Source organism: Chlamydotis macqueenii, chromosome 2 (genome assembly GCF_036417535.1).
Source record: "Chlamydotis macqueenii isolate bChlMac1 chromosome 2, bChlMac1.mat, whole genome shotgun sequence".
Taxonomy (NCBI): Eukaryota; Metazoa; Chordata; class Aves; order Otidiformes; family Otididae; genus Chlamydotis; species Chlamydotis macqueenii.
In genome coordinates, this window is record NC_141557.1 from 130851465 (window position 1) to 130872088 (window position 20624).

The 20624-nt window shown below is 36.1% G+C and overlaps 1 protein-coding gene and 1 long non-coding RNA gene across 3 annotated transcripts in view; one reads left to right on the top strand and one right to left on the bottom strand.

The window, feature by feature from the left end:
• LOC147601825 (uncharacterized) overlaps positions 1 to 20624 on the bottom strand; it is a 388814-nt gene that overhangs the window by 307835 nt on the left and 60355 nt on the right. The gene's annotated exons all lie outside the window — the stretch shown is intronic.
• Positions 1221 to 20292, top strand: HNF4G (hepatocyte nuclear factor 4 gamma). 2 transcript variants are annotated; one of them, XM_086742424.1, is made up of 10 exons: positions 1221 to 1342; positions 4266 to 4430; positions 6015 to 6109; positions 9747 to 9853; positions 14080 to 14235; positions 16376 to 16463; positions 18593 to 18745; positions 18935 to 19171; positions 19656 to 19778; positions 20174 to 20292. In XM_086742424.1, exons 1-10 carry the CDS (start codon positions 1221 to 1223, stop codon positions 20290 to 20292), a joined length of 1365 nt encoding a protein of 454 aa, XP_086598550.1. The 2 variants fall into 2 exon arrangements, with proteins under 2 accessions (XP_086598550.1, XP_010125563.2); XM_010127261.2 differs by having other exon boundaries at positions 1221 to 1338; positions 4262 to 4430.

Consider the following 20624-nt stretch of genomic DNA (forward strand, 5'->3'; position numbering starts at 1 on the left):
TTTTTCATCAATAGCTTGTCTGTCATTGATTACTTTTCTTTTTTTTTTTTCAATCAAAAGTTTTTTTTTTTATGGTGGCATTGTGCAGCTACTTTTACTGAACAGCAACTGTGAACACTTTTTCCATTCAAAGAAGTATTTCAATGCTCTGTATACAGTTATTGGCACTTGTTAATTAAATGTAAACTGGACAGGTTTCCTATATATGCAATCTTTAATGTAACTATTGGTCAGCGGTGTAAAGGGTAGTCTTCTGTAAAGATTTTTTTGAAAAGTAATAAAATTTGAAATTCTGCTACCCAACATTTAAAAACACCTGATTAGCAAGTGAAATTCATCTGTCCTTTGCACACATTCAAGTGGTTTTAGAGAAGGGATTTTAACAGGGTTTGTACGTGCCATGTGTACCAACTGATGAGCAGTGGACCTACTCAGAGATTCTTCTTTTAAAAGAAAGTGAATGATTTTTTCTTTTCCCTGTGCATCTGAATGATGCTTGAAAACAACATGCTGCCATCACGTCTCATGTGAAGAAGAGCTGGAGCAGGATGCCGCCTTCTGAGAGTACGCAAGGTCCACTGCCTGGAGCCATTGCAGCAGCACAATATGTGATCTATAAACTGGCCTTTCTTGCTGCAGAGTTTGTGTTGCTTGAGGCCTTGGTTAAGCATGCCTACGCATTTGCTGCTGTCAAAGAACGCAAAAATGGGAGGTTTTGCAGCTGTCTTTTAAAATATGATGATGGATGTTTTGGGTGTGAGGATAGTCCATAAGCATATCACACTTCCTTATTGTTCTTAAGCAAGAGAGCAAACTAACATATGAACCTACAGTTTCTTTACATAGAACAAGAAGACTGGTTTGTTTAGGACTGTTTATATCACAGGTTGACAACAAAATGTGTCGCAGGGCATAGGATATAGGAAGCTTCCTGCACGTCCTTGGGTTCACTCAAGAATTGGAACCAGTTCAACTCCCGATAAGGTTATTCCATAAAGCATTCCAAGATTATCAGAAGGGTTGCGCTGTATCATAAAAGAAAAAAAAAAAAACAAACAAAAAACAAACAGGTAGAATATAGCATGCAGAAGCGGTTTTCCAGCTCCTCCCATTGCAGCACGGAAGTGACACAGTTATAGTTAACTTTGGATTATCAATCACTGTGAAGCAGAATGGGAAGGTTGTACATTTGAGCAGCTTTTTGACTGGTTTTGCATTCAATGATGAGGCTCTCGGAACCAATACTAGACATGGAAATGGCAAACTACAGTGAAGTTTTAGATCCGACATACACGGCACTGGAGTTGGAAACTATGCAGATTCTGTATAATGGCAATGGTGAGTTTGTTCTGTGGTGCAAAATCAAGCCAGTTAACAAAAAAAGTGAAGTTTAGTAATGCTATAGGGTGTTAGCTAAATGTTTTATTAATGGAGCATTTGGGGGTTGTTTTCAAACTACAAATCTACTCTTTTACACTTCATCACTAATTCTAAGTTAATAATATTATAAGTCTTTAACATTAAGGAAAATAAAAGAGAGGTTATATGTAATAAAGTAACTGAACTGTACTGTCACCAGTCAGTTAATCAAAGGAAGAAAATGGTGTATTCAGCAGTTGTTTTATTTACTGTAAGACAAATGAATAACTAGTATTGACAGCTTGGACATGAAAGTATATTTCATATATAACAGTCGGAAGGACAGGACAAAATTATCCAGAGGCTTGTGAAAAAAAAATAGCTACTTCTTCTTGATGCCTAGTTTCTAATTGTTGGCCTAATATTTTATTTATTTAAGTGTTAATCTAGTCTTCCTAGGTATATTTTTATATGAACTAGAGTGATTTTGTAAAAAAAAATTCACATTGGCTTTCTAGAGGCTAATGTTTAGCTGAGAAAATCTATTTGTGTTTGGCTAATGTAACACTTTAACTTTAGATGGAATTTTTAATGCAATACATTTTTTAGAAATTATATCAGTAAGTTACACTTGAAATAGGAAGCACACCATTTCACTCTGCTGTCATTGTGTACTGACGAAAAAAAAAGGAAATGTCAGTCTACTAAAGTGAAGAAAAGTATCAGACAAATTAAACTACTCTAAAATCCTCAAATATACTTTAAAATTTGTTTTATTATATCATAAAGTATAATTCATAGATCTATTTTAGTATGCATTTTTAAGAAGCAGAACAAATATTTAGGGATTTGCAGGAAAAATACAGGACCTGCATTTCCAGATATTCCTGCCACATAGAACTTGTTAGTTTTTATTGTTGGGCTTGAAGTTTTATCTGAATTTCTGATGTTACTTTACAGCAAGCTTAGTAAACACAGAGGTAGATTTATTTATTGATTTATGAAGAAAAAAACCAGACCTTTATGCCCTAAGTTATTTTGAAGCTATCAACAATGATTATGTAACTTTTAGCTGATTTCTCTGCTTTTTGTTCCAATATGGGTGATTTCACTGGTCCTTTGGTTTTTTTTTGCTGAATAGCACCCTTTCAGATCTGTTAATGTTACATAAAATGGGAAAGCAGATCAGGGAGGTTATGGTGTGTTGCATTATATGTTAGTGACAGAGCTAGTTAAGTTATTCACTGTAAGTTATTAGTTTGATAATTATTAGTTATTAGGTTTAGCCTTTTTCTGTTTAGAGTTTGCTTTGAGTTTAACCTAAGTATTTTCTAATAGAATTTATAAAAACATTGGCTTGTAGCTACAGTGCTAGTCTGGAACTGAAAGCTGCCTCTTATGAACCTTCCTAGATGACTTTTCAAGCTGTCTAAATTAATTAGAAACATTCAGAGGAGTTTAACCAGCCACATTCAGGCAGATTGAGCAGCCCTACTGAAATCAAAGAATTTTGCAAAATCAGGTCAATTTCCCAGACATCTTGTTTCAAAATAATACTAAGGAAAATAAGTATATCCATATGTATATATATAAAATTTACATTACTGTAAAATATTTCATCATTAAATTTAAATAATGTATTTTCAGTTATTCTGCTCTATCGTTATGATGCAAAATTACAAAATTCTAAAAGAAAGGCTTTAGATTTTTCTAGATAAATTGATTCTGTAACCCATTTTAAAAATAATTTTCCAGTCATAACAACTCTTCACAGAACTGAATTCTTACCTTTCAAATTTTATTTTTATTTAATCAATTTTTAATATAATTTGTATCAATTATCTCTTTGTAAAACAGAAAAAAATATTACTTCTCTCTTTGTTTAAAGAACTCTTTAAATTGTAAGCTTTTTGGGACACTGAGAATTTTATAATGTATTTGTGTAATACATTTCAGTTGGATCTAGTACAATATGAATAATATCAATACTAACGGTTTTACTTTTCAACTTGTCCACTATTTGTGAACTCTGGTACTGGACTTTTGAATGCATGTTTGAATAACTAATTAATGTGCACTCTTTCCGCTACCTGACTGAACACCTTCAAATATTTAGGGCATATTGCAAACAGTTTTCCTTTCATAAAAACAGAAGTGTAACACAAAATGCTGTTTTTCTATTATTTCCTTGAACATGTCTGTTAAACATTGTGACTCAAAGAAAAATAAATATGTCTGTTTTTATTTCAGTTAATTTCTTCAGTATTGTTTACCATATTCAGTGACTAATTGTTAATCATGTAGCTAATATTCTCTTGTGCAAGGAAAGTCTGTACCAATGTTCCCTTGGAAAATTTGTTCAAGGAAATAACACTTAGTCCTCTTAGCATTATTTCCCTCTCCGCTTCCCCCCACCCCCCCCCCCATTAAGTATTGTGCAAAAACTGTCTTGTCTTTTTTTTTTTTTTTATATGTCTCATGTGCTCATGTGCCGTTGTATCTTTATATGATAGCTGCTGGTAATTGCCAGCTCGTATGAGAACTGATATACAAGATCTTTGCCAGCTAACTAGGCAACAGTGCTTTGTGCCAAAGTTCCTCTTCATGTTAGCAAGAATGCATTTGTAATTATACATGCAGAGTTACACTTTAATTTTTAACCTCTTTCAGCTGGAAAAATGATTTGTTGTTGCCAACTTCATAAATTCTGTTAACATCTCTATAACTTTGAAAGTGTTTATCTGTGTAAGAACCAGATGTAATCAGCTACGTTATATAAATAGTAAATGGCAATTAAAAGAGAAAAGGCCAGAAATAGCCTTGATTTAATTACAAATTGTTCCTGGAGTGGTTGTTGAAAGTCTTGTACATAATTACCTGTGTTTTTCTTGCCTCTCCTCAGACAGTTCAGGAGAAGCTGTCAACATGAATGCTGCTGACAACGGGGTCAGTAGTCTCTGTGCAATATGTGGAGATCGAGCGACCGGAAAACATTATGGTGCTTCCAGCTGTGATGGATGCAAGGGATTCTTTAGACGCAGTATACGGAAAAACCATGTCTATACATGCAGGTATTTCAAAAGTTCACTTCAGAGGCACTAAATTAATGGATACAAGCGAAAATTGCATTTAGACCTTTTCAGACTTTTCAGAACTATGTCAGGGTATTTTCAACTTTTTGTTAAGGAATTCTAACCAGCATTTTTGATGAGCATGTGTTTCATGGTATGTTCTTATGATTGTAAAAAAAGTCTTTTATTCAAGACTACTTGATATTACACATTCCAGATATTACATTCCAGGTGTCTATTGACATTGTTGATATCATTACATCACTCAGAGCTGTTTCATTCTTTTTTTTTTTAATGATTAGAAAGGTCATCTCCTGAAAAAAAAAAAAATTATATTTTCACTGGCAATATGAAAAGTGTAATCCTAAACTGTTTTCTAAAAAGTCTTTTCAACCTTTTTTTCTTATGAAGGCAGTCTCTGAACAGAAAATCTAAGATTTATGAGTCTTATTTTAAGGGCTGTATAAGCACATCTGCACATCTTCTCACTTTGGGTGACACACTGCTCTTTCGAATGACTGTTTTCCCCTGTCAGTCTGAATGGAAATCTTCTAATTTCCGGGTGTCTGGCTGCCCAAATTATCACACTGCAGGTCTGTGCATCGTGTCTGATGAATTGCTCTGTGCATGCACAAGTCCATAAAATGTCAGTTTTAAGCCATGCATAGCATATATGGAAACCTCTGTGAGTTTAGACAAATCACTAAAGGAGAAGACTTTTTGTAATAATGACTTGTTAATGAAAATGTTGTTTGCTACACTCTTCCTTGCTTAATTGCTTAATACTCTTACAAGGAAATCTCTCCCTTATAGACAGTAATATAACATAGACATACCCCGAAGTGGTGTGAAGAAGAGCTCTGCAAAGCGTAGATCTGTTTATCTAACAAACACACGCACAGCAAAAAGGCAGAAGCAAACAGGGAGGGGGGGGATGGCTCATATGCATTCCCCTTAGGCATACCTGTAGATGTGCATGAGAGCTTGGGTAGGCCGTCTTGCAATGTCATGCTCTATGTGTTTCCTCATGTCTTTATTTCAGTGCGGTGTTAGAAAATTTTCCTCCCATTCCCTATTCAGTTGTTATCTGTAATGATACAACATGTAGCTTGTTCACTAGTATCTCCCGGAAGGAGTATACTTTGCCAGCCAAGGGATCCCTTGTACCGCTAAGGGATCCTTTGTGCCAGTGACACTCAGTATTTTCCTTGATTGTCCTTTCCTTTTTCTATTTGCAGCTTTTTTTCTTTTCCCCCTCAACTACCATTTCATGCAGCCAGGTAGTGACATATCTCACAAATAAACTGATGCACATAACTCCAAAATTTTCCACATTTGTTCATTCCAATGCATATATGCGTCTATATACACACTTACATTCCTGTAAACTCAGCAGATATGAAACACCTCTCAAGACTAATTAATAAAAAAAAAATTAATAATCAGCAGAACAAGAAAGTCCATGGTTATAGACATTGTTCTGCCAGGCTGGATTAGTTGTTGGTTTTCTTTTTTTTTTTTTCATAATCAGGGTACTGGTTTATTAATGCTTTATACATTTTTACCTTTTCTTGTCTCTGACAGATTCAATCGGCAATGTATCGTTGACAAGGACAAAAGGAATCAATGCAGATACTGTCGTTTAAAAAAGTGTTTTCGAGCAGGAATGAAAAAAGAAGGTAATAGAATAATTTATTTTTATATACAATGCGAAATAATCTGAATTAGTTTTAAAATGTAATAAAAATTCTGAAAAACTCCAGAAGAATAATTCAGTGGAAAGTCTGCTATAAGGCCTTCATGATGGAGAAATGCTTTTATATTGAGGTAAAATATGAGTAATCTAATTTTCAGGTAGATAAGCAGTTCTAACACTTTGAGCATTAGCACATCTGTGAGTTTGAAGTCAATTTGCAACTGTTCAATCCATGAATCCTGGCACCAAAATTCACTGATTTCTCAGTGTTGAGCCATATCCTGGAAAATTCAGTATGAGATTTTAATTTTTACCAAGTTTGAGTTATAGAATCTCTGTCTAGGATTTTGTTTCTACTTTATCTAAGTAATGACAACACCAATTTACTGGTTCTTCCCGTAAGTTTAAATGTTTGAAGTATTTAAGCCAGAGGAAGGAGTGTGAAGTTGAGTGAAAAAGTGCTGGTGAGAACAAAAGTGGTAGCTGTCAGTGGAGTGTCCACATTAATTGAAAAAAAATTCTGATCTCATTAGGGCTTAATATAGAAAGATTGGTACTTCTGCATCTCACTGACAGACATGAAGAAACATGGGTGACACAATGATCCTTCTGTCAAAATGGAAGGAGCAGACGACCACAAGGGCACAGCAATAGCAAAAGAGAGGCAGTGGGAATATCAGAGGATTTTTGTACAGGGTTGTTGGGACTGTTGCTTCATTGGCAATTACGATGTAGAGGTGAAACGCATCCTGATCTGGATCACATAAGCACTCAAAAACGGTTCTTTAATAATGAACTTTGCCACTTGTTTTGTTGGAAGCAGACTGAAGGCCAGTCTGCAATGTAAGGTGCACAATTCTCCTGTACTGTAGCTAGTCTGTAGTATTTTTAGTCTATACATAGCATTTCTAAGATAAAGGAAGCAGTTTCTTTATGCTTTTATATATCTATACTACAGTACTGCTTTGCTAGTCATCAGGTTCTGGTATGAGGTAAAATGGATTTTGTCCTTGCAGCTGGATGGGGATCTTCTAAACAGTGTTAACACTCTATGTATATTAAATAGGTTTGCTAATTCTTGTGAATTTCCTTAAACACAGTTTAGCCTTTTGGAATTTGAGCTATTAAATCAGGAACATATTGTATATATGTTACCAATCTGATATGAAGGAAAGGGAAGACCTGTGTGTCCAGAGCAGCCCTAAAAAGTTTTGCAAAAAGCAGAGCTTCACAAACTTCCAAAACCTGGAATTAAATAATAGTTTAGCTCAGAAGGGACATCTGGAAGTCATCTAGTCCAGGCCCCCATTTAAAGCAAAGCTAACTTCTAGGTTCGGTCAGATTGCCTGGGACCCAGTCCAGCCGGGTTTGTACAGTCCCTGAGAGAGGAGATTCCACAACCTCTCTCAGCAACTTCTTCTGGTGCCTGGCCACCCTCATTGGGAAGAGTTTTTTCCTCATATCTAGTTGGAATGTATCTTACTGCAGTTAGGGTAGTGTTCGTTGCCTCTTGTCCTTCCGCTGTGCAGCTGAGAAGAGTCTGGCTCCATTTTCTCTACAGAAAATAGACCTCAACCTTTGCTTTGGACCCCTCTTTTCCACATAAACAAAGATGCCTCTCTCTGCTTCACCTTTTGCGTCTTGTGGGTTACATTTCCACAGCCCTCTGCTTGACACTGCTCAGTTTTCCAGCATCTTTTGTGTGGTGGGGAGCCCAAAACAGAGAAATAATCACTTCCCTCAAGATGCTGATGCAGGCCGATGCGTGGTTAGCTGACATTGCCGTAAGGCGTGCTGCTGACTCATGTTTATGAAATGAAGATATAGCCTGCACAAAACATTTAACCTGATTTACACTGCTCTGCCTCCTCTGGTCCCACTTCCTATAAAACTTTCATTTCTCATTACATCCACACCATGTTTATTCAAAGCTTTCCCAGTGCTAAAATAATTCAAAACTCTGAACTGTTAATTTCACTGCTTGTGTGTTGTTATATACCTCTCTATACCATCAGGGGATGTTTCAGCATAAGCGTGGCATAGTCTGTATGATGTTTCTCAGCTTGCTTCTAGCAAATCACTTTCTTTTATTCAGGGTGAAGGTAGAAAAGCTTGAGTTGGTAAAAGCTATACAAACCCTCTCTCTGAGCAAACTCCTTCCTCTTGGAGTCTCTGTTTAAAGCAATTTTAGCCTGAACTGACAAAAAGGGCTTAGAAAGACAGACAATCCAGTCTAATAATCCAAAATTAGGCATACATAGGAGAAAATTGAAGCATTTCCCTATGATTCTGAAAGTGCTCTACCAGTGACTTTCACTAGTGATTGTCAGAATAGTGTACTACTTTTTTAATACTAATCAGTGCTGACCTTATTTTAATTATCTATGTAGCCCTTAAGCTGCTGAGATTCAGTGAATGCTTTTTCTCCATTCTTTTAAAAAAGGTTATATTTTTGTTTCCTGTCTACATGAACATTTAGCACTTTGTGTTTATCACTGGACAACATTTCTTACCATGACCTTAATAAAAGGCCCATCAGTGAGTGTCCTTGGCAAAATCTTAGTACACCTCTGGCATAAACTATGTGGATTGTTCAGATAAACCCTGAAAACTATTCAGTGTATAGAATATTTTATTTTTTTTATTGAAGCATTTAGTTCTACTCCTAAATTCTGTAATGCAGAAGGTTTCCCACAAAACAACAAAAATATCTTTGGAAATAAAGCTGCTGCTCTTAAAAGATTATGAGATTCATTGTGCAATAAAAAGATTTTGATCAGCACAACTCTTTTTTTTCTTTTGTTTTTTTTTTTTTTTCCTCCTTGGCCTGACCTTGGACATGATCTAGGTTTTAGAAAAATCTGATTGATAGTTTTATTTTTTCTTCTTCCTTCAATTCAAAAGTAAGCCTTGTTGCTTCATAAGCCTTGCATGTGCTGATTAAGGATTCTTCATCCAAAGCCCTTTCAACTGCCTTTTTTGGACCCCATGAGACAAAACTTACTGGCCTGAAACATTTTTGGTGCCTTTTTTTTTTTTTTTTTCCCACTTAGTTAATATTCTGTAAACTGGCTAGGAATGCAATGTCACTGAAGAGGAGCATGAGATTTAAGTTTCAAAATTATCTTACTATTATATTAAGTTCATAATTCATTCCTGTTTCAGTGTTTCTCACAGGAGAGCGGGAGTAGGGCTTTCACACCTCCTCTGACTGAGACATTTTGTCAGTAGTGGTGCTGTACCTCTTGACCTGTTCAGCAGTGTGGAGATGTCCATTTCTACCATTATCATAAAGCCTCACTTATTAAATTGGTTAAAATAACAAAATGACAGCATATGTTCAAGCTCAAAGGAGGAAAGAAGTTTTACTGTAATAAAGCCAGTCCCAAAAGTGCTGTTAGTTCAGTATCTATCAACAATTAGTTTTACATAGTTTTTACGGCAAACAGTATACAGATAAAGACCATAAACATGTATTGTCATCCTTCCTCATTACTCAGAGCCAAAAGCACAAGGTCTTTTTTAACCTTTTCATTCTTATAGTTACCTAGTAAAGTTCTGAAATTATATTGTGTGGCAATGTCTACAAGTCAATAAATGAGATGATTATTCTTTTCCAGCTGTACAAAATGAACGGGACAGGATAAGTACGAGAAGAAACACTTTTGATGGCTGCAACATTCCCTCTATTAGCACATTGTCACAAGCTGAGACACTCTCCCGTCAGGTACTGAGATCTACCACAAAATTATTCGATGACTTTAAGACCATTTTTTCTAAAGTTAAATACTTTTCAATTTCTTATCGTATTAAATACAAGTATTGAGATTACTTTTTTCTACTTCCAAAATGCACTGAGCTTCCTCTTCCCAATGAAAGAATAAGTAATAGAATATAATCTTAAAGCAATGTCAATGAAAAAAAATTTACATTGTCTGGGACAATATGTCCTAGGCACCTTTCTTAATAAAGGTTTATGGTTCTTACTGCTTTTAAATCAGTTGCTGTCTCAGGCAGCTGGTGGCATCTACCTATCCTCGAGACTGGGTTTCCCATGAAACATTAGGGAAAAAAATTGTCCAAAGCCATTAATTCAAAGGGATGTGGACACTCATTTCCTTACATTCTTTTGAAAATCCCATTTTTAATATCCTTAGACATTATAAATAAGGCAAACAGAAGTGTTCCAACTGCAGAGTCTATTCACATCTTGCTTTTAAATTTTCTTTGTCTCATCTGAACTTCATTTTCCTTCCTCCCCTCCCCAGCCCCCCCCGTATCCAATCAATTGCTGAATGGAACAGTCTCCAGTCCTTTTCTGCACCTCAGATAAATCATGGTCATTGATTCTGCATTCTTGCACCTCTTACTAACTTACTTAGAATTTAACTGCCACCTTTATGATTTCATGCTGACTGATTTATATATCCTCAAATGTTTTGTAATCTCATCCGTTATCAGCATCTCTCTTAGGGTGGAACTGTCTGTAAAGAATTGATGCAGGAATTACTGGGTGATAGTCTTTGGCACATATTGCATGTCTGGGCAGAGTAGATGAGCATAATGGACCTTACTACCTTTCATACTTACACAGTATGAAAAATATACCTATTTTTATCTTCTTAGTAATTCTTTGAACTTGCTTATTGTGCTTTTTTTTTTTGGATATTACTCCCTTAATCATTTCCAACCGGTATATGCAATTCCTGCCACAGAGTTCTTTTCAGCTGCTAGATTCCTGGGCTGAAACATCACCTTGTGTGTACACACAAATATATTCTACTTATTTGCTATGTTGTAGTAGGAGAGAATTGCTCCCACTATGCCAAGCATATGTGAAGCTATACTCTTGGCCTCAAAGATCAAGAGGTCACATTAATATGATGGAAAAGAGTCTTAAAAGTCCTTGTTTCTCCCTCAATCAAATGGGTCTGTAAGATGAGTTCAGTCCTGAGAAGAGCCTTGGAGGAGGTGGTAGTGTCACAAATCATTGGCCACATCTTTCAGCTGTGAGATGATGAAGAAGGTGGCATTCATCCCTTTTAAAATTTTCATAGTAAAATAGGGAAAAATAATTATTTTGTCCTTGAAGATTCCTTACAGGGGGAAATTTTCCAAGTACAATATTTCTCCTACAAACCCACGAGAGGCTTCCTGGATTGTGTAAATATGAAAGGGACATGCTAGACTCTCATAGGAGTAAAGAATCATAGAATCTTTAAGGTTGGAAAAGACCTCCAAGATCATCAAGTCCAACCATCAACCTAACACCACCATGTCTATTAAACCATGTCCTCATTGGCCACATCTGCACATTCTCCAAAGATGGTGACTCCACCACTTCCTTTAGCAGCCTGTTCCAGTACCTGACCACTCTTTCAGTAAAGAAACTTTTCCTAATATCCAAGGTAAACCTCCTCTGCTGCAATTTGAGGCCATTTCCTGTTGTCCTATCACTAGTTACTTGTGAGAACAGACCAATACCCACCTCCCTACAACCTCCTTTCAGGTAGTTGTAGAGAGCAATGAGGTGTCTTCTCAGCCTCTTCTCTAGACTAAGGTACATGTCTCTGATGTTTCTCAGGACAATAGAGATACAGTGTTATATTGTCATGTTCATCACGTAATTAATGGGTACAAGTTGCATCAAGAGAGGTTTCATCTCAATATAAGAAAAAATTTTTTTACAGTGAGAACAATCAGTCACTGGAACAACCTTCCCAGGGACGTGGTGGAGTCCCCATTGCTGGAGGTTTTCAAGATGCGATTGGACAGGGTGCCGCATAGCCTCCTCTAGGCTCCCTTTCCCACAAAAGGTCGGATGAGATGATCTTTTGAGGCCCCTTCCAACCTGGGCTGATCTATGATTCTCTGAAATCAACGACTCTGGTGTTGCACCCCAGAAAGGAAAAGCAAGTTAAAGCAATAGAGAAATAGGAAGAGGAAAGTTCACAGCTTCATATCCTTGTGAAGAGATGCAACCCTAGGAGTTCGTAATGAACTCCACAGGAGTCATCTCATTAATCCCCAGCAGAAGCTTGCCAAGAAATTTCAGCACAAACTCTATAGTTGGTCATACAATATGTAATTTATAAAGTTGTATACCTTTGATTAAAAGATATTAGACAAAGGACAATGTATTAAGTTAATGAATCACTAAGTCTAATGGTTAAACAATCTGCCTGTTCTTTCCTTCTAAAATTAATTTCTAGTTGGTGCATGTTGGTATCTTTTTCTGATAGATCAGAGCACCTCCTGCTATCAGAACTCTTTTCTCTGTGAAAATCTCTGTGAATCATGATCAAGATTCTTCTTGCTCTTCTGGAAAAAAAATGAAATATGTTGAATTTCTTTACTCTCTTTCTGTACTGAAGGTTTTCTAGACTGAATCATTCTGGTAGCTTTCACCTGAATGATATTCAGTATTTTCAACTTCATTTTTGTAGAACAGATGCCAGAAATGGACTCATGATTAGAGCTGGGATTTCACAAATGGTCTCTCTACAAAGAGACAATACCTCTTACCTTTTTCCTACATGATAGCCTTTGAATTATGTTTCTGAGGATTTTTTCACCTGCCTAGCTGCTGTATTTTCCTAATGTTCAGCTAATGTTGAACTAATGTTCAGCTGGTTAGTTACCATTAATATCTAAGCTGTTTTCAGTGTTTTAGACTACTGAATTATGTAGGAAGCACTGTGCTTTAGTTCAGAAGTGCAGCTCATTTTGATGACCCAAGGATAAAAGGTTTTCACCATAGATCCTACTGAGGGATTTAACATGGGTCAGGGAATGAAGGGGATCTCATAGAAGTCAACCTAAATAGCATCCACCATCCTGACATTTGTAGGTACATAGTATTGGAAGATCCAGTAATTTTTTCAGGAGGGGGCTTAAAGATAATCAAACTACAGAATTTCCTGACTATGCTTTCTGCAATAAAACATAAGGTGAAAGTCAGTTTCATAGGCCTTGTACAGTGGTGCGGTTTTGTTGTTGTTGTGATGTCCTTTTCCTTTTCCTTTTCCTTTTCCTTTTCCTTTTCCTTTTCCTTTTCCTTTTCCTTTTCCTTTTCCTTTTCCTTTTCCTTTTTCCTTTTTTCTTTTTTTTTTCTTGTTTTTCTTCTTTTCATCTATTTTTTCTTTTTCTTTCCTTTGTTTCTTTTTCTTCCCTGGTATGATAGCAGCTATAAACTGACCTTCTCAGACTTGGTTTTATCTTAAGTTGTCTTTTCTGCCTGGCTTAAGAGCAAGCCTGGTTTTGTTCCTTTCCTTGAAAAGTCATTAAGAATTTCAGGATTTGGCTGAATGATTATGTGAAAGTGCCTCGGCTTCAGGCCCAGAAAGATATTGCTCTCTTCTTATTTCACAGAACATTGTTCACTGCAGGTGGTCTAATGCACACTCATATACTTTACATTTGCTCAGAAACATCTTAGGCCTCTGCCTATACTGCTGCTTCATCATTACAAATCATTCTCCTCCAGGCACTGAAAACCCCCTGTTTTACCTTCTAAAGTTAATGATACTTATCTTTTCACTAGAAGAACGTGCTACCCCTTTATCTCTCTCTTTCTTTGCTCTTAATGTTACTGCATGCCCCTGTGAGCTCTTTTTTTTTTCTGAAATGAAGTAAATGTCAGGCATTTTAAAGGAATAAAAAACCCCCACCTCCTCCCTACAAATAATAAGAGCTCTGATGTATTTAAAAATAGTAGAAAATATTGTAGCATTATATGGATAGTGTAATTTTTAACATATTGTAATACACACTGGTTAAAATGAGAAATAAAATTTTATAATTTACATGCAGAAAAATGGCCCTAATGAGCAAGGAATTTATCAAGAGTATGCATGACTATTGCTGCAAATTTTTTCTTAAATATGCTGTTGACCAGTGAAAATCAATTATATTAAACTTAACATTGTTATTTTTTTCTCTCACTATGACCAGATCTCAGTCTCCAGTCCTGGTGCTAGCACTGACATAAATGTTAAGAAAATTGCTGGCATTAGTGATGTCTGTGAATCTATGAAGCAACAACTTTTGGTCCTGGTGGAATGGGCTAAATATATTCCAGGCTTCTGTGAATTACCACTGGATGATCAGGTATAAGAGGAGACCAAAAAGAGAACTTTAATTACTGTCCTGTTGTTTCTATGATATTTAAATGGTGTGATTAAATACTTATTTTTTTTCTGTGATCAAATAGAGCTGGGTGCTAGACTCACCATCTTAAAATTTTGTAAAGTTTTAAAATAGCCACAACGAAAAACCAGAGGAAATTGCTAAGGCTCTAGCATATTAACAAAAAGAAGCAGCAAACTAGTATGTCTTTCATTGTTTTGTGCTTTCTGTATTCTTTTGGAAACAGAGATACCAAGCTGCATGTCAAAATGAAAAAAATCTTGTAAAAAAAGCCATGTTTTTTTTGACCTTGCAGAGTATTTTTTTCACCTTTCATTATAATATGGTTTAAGACAGTGTGTTATTTAATTTGAAGCAGATCTTCTCTACTTGCAAAAAGATAAAAGCCATTAGACTCTCAAACAAATGCCAGACATACTGATAACAATACATAGCAAATAATCTTTCACATAATACAATGTACTAAAATTATATTGAACATAGTGAGTGTAGAGGAAAACATCAAATCTTGAAAATTCTCAAGGGTTTTTATGACAGAGGTCTGATCTATGATCATATCTGTAATATATTCTAGTATATCACTGGGTTTCAGATTGAGTTCTGCTGGTACACACAGAACCAGTGTCTCTGCGTTGCGGCAAGCAATTCTCTTCACCAGCTGCCTGGGCAGGAGGTTAATTTACGGCTCAGGATCTCTTGATTCCAGTCCACCGAAATCTGATTCAGCTTGAAAATAACTGTGAAGTGGAATTGAGTAATTCCTCCTTTTTGCCTCTTTGTCTTTCAGTTTTTAACAAAATCCTGCAAGGAGGGTTAGATTGTCCTTGAGTTTGAGACTTAAGCTGACCTCATTCCCTCTTATACTCTTCCTCAGGAATATGGAGGTGTTTCAGGCCACAGGAGACTCCCCAAAATAGGAGCTTAATGATTCTTTGCAGACCCACAGAATATTATATGTGTGCACAAGCTCACCTTACTGGAATAAGTTGAAAATTTGTTCATGTGAAGGAAAGAGAATTTTAAATGCATTGGTTACACAAGGACAACAAATGCAAGCAAAAATATTGCTGGTTTTATTGTTAAGATGGCATGAAGGAAAAGAAAAGGAATCAGATCTTATTAAAAAGTTCCTGTCTATATTTAAAAAAAAAAAAATCACCTTAGAAAGATAGAGTACATGTTGGGAAATACTACAGAACCTTAAGTACCTTAGAAGTGTAGTGACAAAGATACTGGGAGTTAAAACAAATGCCACTTTGGCATTTATGATAGCCTCTTTCTAAGGGGTATTGTGCATTTAGTTGTAAAATAAAACATCTGGTTTTGAACAAACGATTCCCCATCTAGGAATCAGCCTGATTTACAAACCATAGAGTAGGCCAGAGCAGATAGTTTACTGAAAACCTGGAAAGTCTTAACACATTAAGTGTTCCTAGGTGCTGTTGGCTTGGATTCATAAGAAAAGAATATATTTGCCAACAAAGGAGTTCCTTGAGGAAATAGAGGCCAGTGCTGAAGTTTCAAGCAGACATTAAAAACAAAGGAAAGTAAATAGGTGACAAAGAGTAAACATTTTTAAGTGCCTTCCTGGTATGAATCAGATTTCTTCTTTGTTGACAGTAGTGGATATTTTAGCATATCTGGCTTTGTTGGGGAAAAAGCTCTTTTAAGTGCCACATAAATTTTTGATTCAAGATGAGAAAAATGAAACACTGGTAGTGCCGAATTTACTGTAACTAATCATTGCAGCCCACTAGAGTCTTTAGTGTCAACTTAAAATTCCAGAGAAAACTTTGTAAGCGAATAGGCATTAGGAAGTAAATGCAAGTATTGTATTTATTGAGAAGTATTTTGTAGAGCCGTATATTTAAAATCTAGACCAAATTCTAGAAGTGACAGAGGATGACAATTTAATTATAGTATACTGTTAGTACAATGTTAAGATTTTTACATTCATTTTATATTTTACATTAGAATCTTAACCGTCTTAAACATGTATCTATAGCTGAATATACTTGTGCTAATATGCATCCTTATTTCTTTTGCCCTTATTGGAACTTACTGCTTTATCTTCTAATGAGTCTGCTGTTTTTTTCTTGAGGTTGCCCTGCTAAGAGCACATGCTGGGGAACACCTGCTGCTTGGAGCTGCAAAACGGTCCATGGCATATAAGGATATTTTACTTTTAGGTAAATGTTGGGTTTGTTTTAATTAATAATGATGATGTTACAGTACATTAGCAACCATGTAATCACTTAAGTGAGATGACTGTTTTGGCACAATCAAAGCAATGCATTCTGTGAATGCTAAATAGCTATTAATGACATAATATCATGTTCTCTTCCAGCAAAAGCAGGTGGACAGTCTCCTGTGAGTTAATATGGCTAAAGGTTTATTGGATACCAGAAACCACAACTTAAGGGAGTTCCTGGCAAATTGTCTCCTTACATTAACATCCTTTCTGCACCTTTGACCCATAAAAAAAACCAAACAGAATAAAACAAAACGAACAGAAAATAAAACATAAGAAAACTTTACTTAAGGGAGAAGCAACCAACCTGTGGCCTATGTACTAATTTCAATCTTCATGAAAATCATTTGTCTGGAGCTTTCCCAGGAGCCCTTCAGACATAGTCAGGGAAGACCTTACAGGTTAGAAAATTGGATAATCTGTTCCCTGCAACTTGCTTTCCCAACAGCCCTCTCACTGCTGCCTTGACAGTCGCCATGTGGCCGTCATGTAAACAGCATGCCTGTTGTCCCCTGCCATGTGGGAGACGGATGCATCCATGGGACAGTGAGGAGTCATGTCTGCATAAGCATATTCTTGGTCACTTGAAATGGCTCCTTTACTGGGTTATATAAAGAGAGAATAGCTGTTAGGAAAGGGGACGTTGTTTTGTGGTGGAAACACGTCTCACGTCTTCCCTTCATTCACAAAACAGAGAGGCACAGTAATATGATGAGATGTGTGCCTGTGTGTATAGTGATGTGATGAGGCATTTCTTAGTGTTGTTTGCCAAAGTACTCTGCCAATCTGAAGTGCACCTTGCCAAAAATGGTCTCATTAAATATATGCAGCACTTGGGCTGTTTTGTGAGAAAATACATAGGTCATCTTGGACAGGATTTTTAGTGTGAGGCAGGACTGTGTGGAATATAGACTCAAACTACTTTCTTCACTGGTGGTATTGTGCAAGGGTGTTTCCCACTGCTTGTTCTCCTGCCTCTTTGGGCCTGCCTTTTCATAGCTCTAAATCAGCTTGAATTTATTTTTACACGTGTCGTAACATTAAAGAGACAGAAAGGGCTTGTTCTGGAGATACTACTCTAACCAGCAATCCTTTCAAATTAAAAACTACACAAATTATCTTCTTAACCTAGTTCTTTCTCTAGGTACAGTTTTACTGACAGAATTAACAAAACTTAAAACAAAATATTTACAATTTTATTAGGTTTAGTAGGTAATAAGGACAAATAATGAGAAAATAATAAGCAGAAAATTATAGTCAACATCACCAACATCAGCATGTATACTGAAAGAAGAAACAACTTGAGGCTCAAAGGCTTATTTCTGATATTTGAAGGTAGATATCTGTATAGGTTATGAGTCATTTTGGCGTGGATCTCTTGTGATATAATCATCAACTTTTCTTTCAAAAACGACATGGTGGCTTCTGTGGCTTTCCCACTGTTCTGACCACTTGTGTTAGATGATTTCTGGACAGAAGGTGAATGAAGATGCCATGATGGACACTTCCCCAAAATGAAAACTTAAAATTAAAAGAGCAGGGAAAATTAATTCTTTACTGAAAATTTTAAGATGCTTCTAAATTATATTAGGAGTAGCAGATAGCAGAAGCATCTGTTAGAAACATTCCTGGTGCCTCCTCTGTAAGAAGGCTTCTTTGTCCATTGACAAATCCTGATCAGTCAGCTTGGAATATATTATTTTAGTGGGGGAAGATGAAATTTTAAGATCAGCTTACTGTTGTATTTATCTGTTACGTAAAGATAAAGACCTTCTGGCTCCATGCTTGCGCATTCAAATATGGACCTCAGTCTTGTGGCCTAATCAGTAACCGTACATATTGGCATATTTACGTGCACAGATTATTTACTGGTTGACAGCTGTATTTTGCACATATACTCTACTTGCAAAGAACAGCTTTATATGATACAAAGGAGAGTAATTACTTAAAAAATATTAAACAATTTGATTAAGCAAAATAAAAGGTGGTTTTGAAAATGGGCTCCATCTAGTACATTACATCAAAGTCTTTATATCAATTCTTATGTTGGTAATCTTTCTCTCCAAGGCAACAATTACATAATCCATCGTAACAGTACTGAAGTAGAGATCAGCCGAGTGGCAAATCGGATTCTAGATGAACTAGTTCGACCCTTCCAGGAAATCCAAATAGATGACAACGAGTACGCTTGCTTGAAAGCGATTGTGTTTTTTGATCCAGGTACCTTTTCAATCTCTCAGAATTATTGTACATGTGTTTATATTGAAAGTAGTTTTTGTTGATGTAGTAGTTTTTGTTGATCTGCTCATGTTATCTAGCTAGATGGAAAATAATAAAAGGAAAAAAAACCAAGATGCTCCTCCCAAATCATAATCTGTCTTGACTTTAAGTTTTTGTCATTTTTTTAAGATGCAAAGGGCCTGAGTAATCCAATGAAGATTAAGAACATGCGGTTCCAAGTCCAGATCAGTTTAGAGGATTATATTAATGATCGTCAGTATGACTCCCGAGGAAGATTTGGAGAGCTTCTGCTTCTACTGCCTACACTCCAGAGCATCACTTGGCAAATGATTGAGCAAATACAATTGGTTAAACTATTTGGAATTGTTAAAATTGACAGTTTGCTTCAGGAAATGTTACTGGGAGGTAAGCTAACAACTAACTAAATTTATTATGTTGCATTATGTTGAATTTAGCATACTGGGATGTTGTGGGAATCATGATGTAAGCAAGCACTTTGACCACTGCCTTGCTGGCTGAACTTTGAGTCATATAATTATTATCTAAAGCTTTCTTGTCTTGGCTGCTCATCTTGTAACAGTCCAACAACCTCAGATTGTGCTGAGTACTCAGTCATTGCTGGGTATCTAGACATACAACTCCCTGGGCAGATGGAAGAATCCTTACAAAATATTTCATGAAATCCACTGTTGATTCAGTCAAAACACTGAAAATAAACACAGTGCTTAGTATGGTTGAAGTCTGGTTAAATTGTTTAATGAATACCCAGAGGCAATTATTCAAATTGCCAATCAAAATATTTGCTCTACGGAAATGTAATTATTGCAGTATAAGTCACTGGCAACAACATGCTCTTCTGAATTTATATGTGCTCATGTTATTTTTGCAGGTACTTCTAATGATGCCAGTCATTTGCATCATCCAGTACATCCTCACTTAGCCCAAGATCCATTAACTGGCCAGACTATCCTCATAAGTTCAATGTCTGCTCCTGTACATACAGAACAGATTTGTAAGTAATTGCAAGTTAGCCTTCTGTCATAACATTTCACTGTTACAGTTAAAAATATTAATTAGAATTGTGGCCTGTCAGTGCTCATAGAGTTATTTCATCATAATTCTTAAATTAAAATAATTGTTCATTAAAAACATATGTATGTAAGCAGTGTTAAGTGACAGATTTTGACCTGAATTTAATCTAATTTTAAAAATTCAGCACCATTCTGATATATCATTGGTTTCACATGCACAGTTTTTAATAAACTAAAAATTCTGATAATTAAAATATCCTATTTACCTAGCATGCCAATTGTAACAGAACTTCCTTTGGGGGCAGTAGTAGGTATGTTTGTATGTGGAGTAGGCCACAATATAAAAATATGTAATTCTTCCTATATTCTTTTTCAGCAACTCCAGAAACTCCATTACCTTCCCCTCCTCAAGGCTCTGGGCAAGAATACAAAATGTCTACAAATCAGGCTTCAGTCATTGCACAGCAGTCTATTTTGAAACAAAAACCGTTGTGATAATGTTTCGCTGTTTGTCTTGCTCATCTATCTGTCCGTCCTTCCTTCCTTCCCTCCCTCCCTCTCTTCCTTCCTTTGCTCCCTTCCTCCCCCCTTCCCTCTTTTCTTTTTATGCACTAGATAAATTGGTAGGACACTTGCACATTTAAAATCTCAGGATAATAAGGAAATTATTTCCTCAGGAGCCACTACTGTGGGTGTTTCTTAAAAGACCTCATGATTTGGAAAGAAATACTCACTGTTCTGACTGCCACATACAACTGTAACTGTGGATGCTGCAGTCTGATAAATATGTATAGAGGTTGATACTATTTTTAGATCTTTTAACTGCA

Excerpts from the sequence above, each read along its gene's own strand:
- HNF4G (XM_086742424.1), top strand. The coding sequence starts at position 1,221 with ATGATGAGGCTCTCGGAACCAATACTAGACATGGAAATGGCAAACTAC. Across the intron at positions 6,110-9,746 it reads AGCAGGAATGAAAAAAGAAG|CTGTACAAAATGAACGGGAC; the intron begins GTAATAGAATAA and ends ATTCTTTTCCAG. Across the intron at positions 9,854-14,079 it reads CTGAGACACTCTCCCGTCAG|ATCTCAGTCTCCAGTCCTGG; the intron begins GTACTGAGATCT and ends CACTATGACCAG.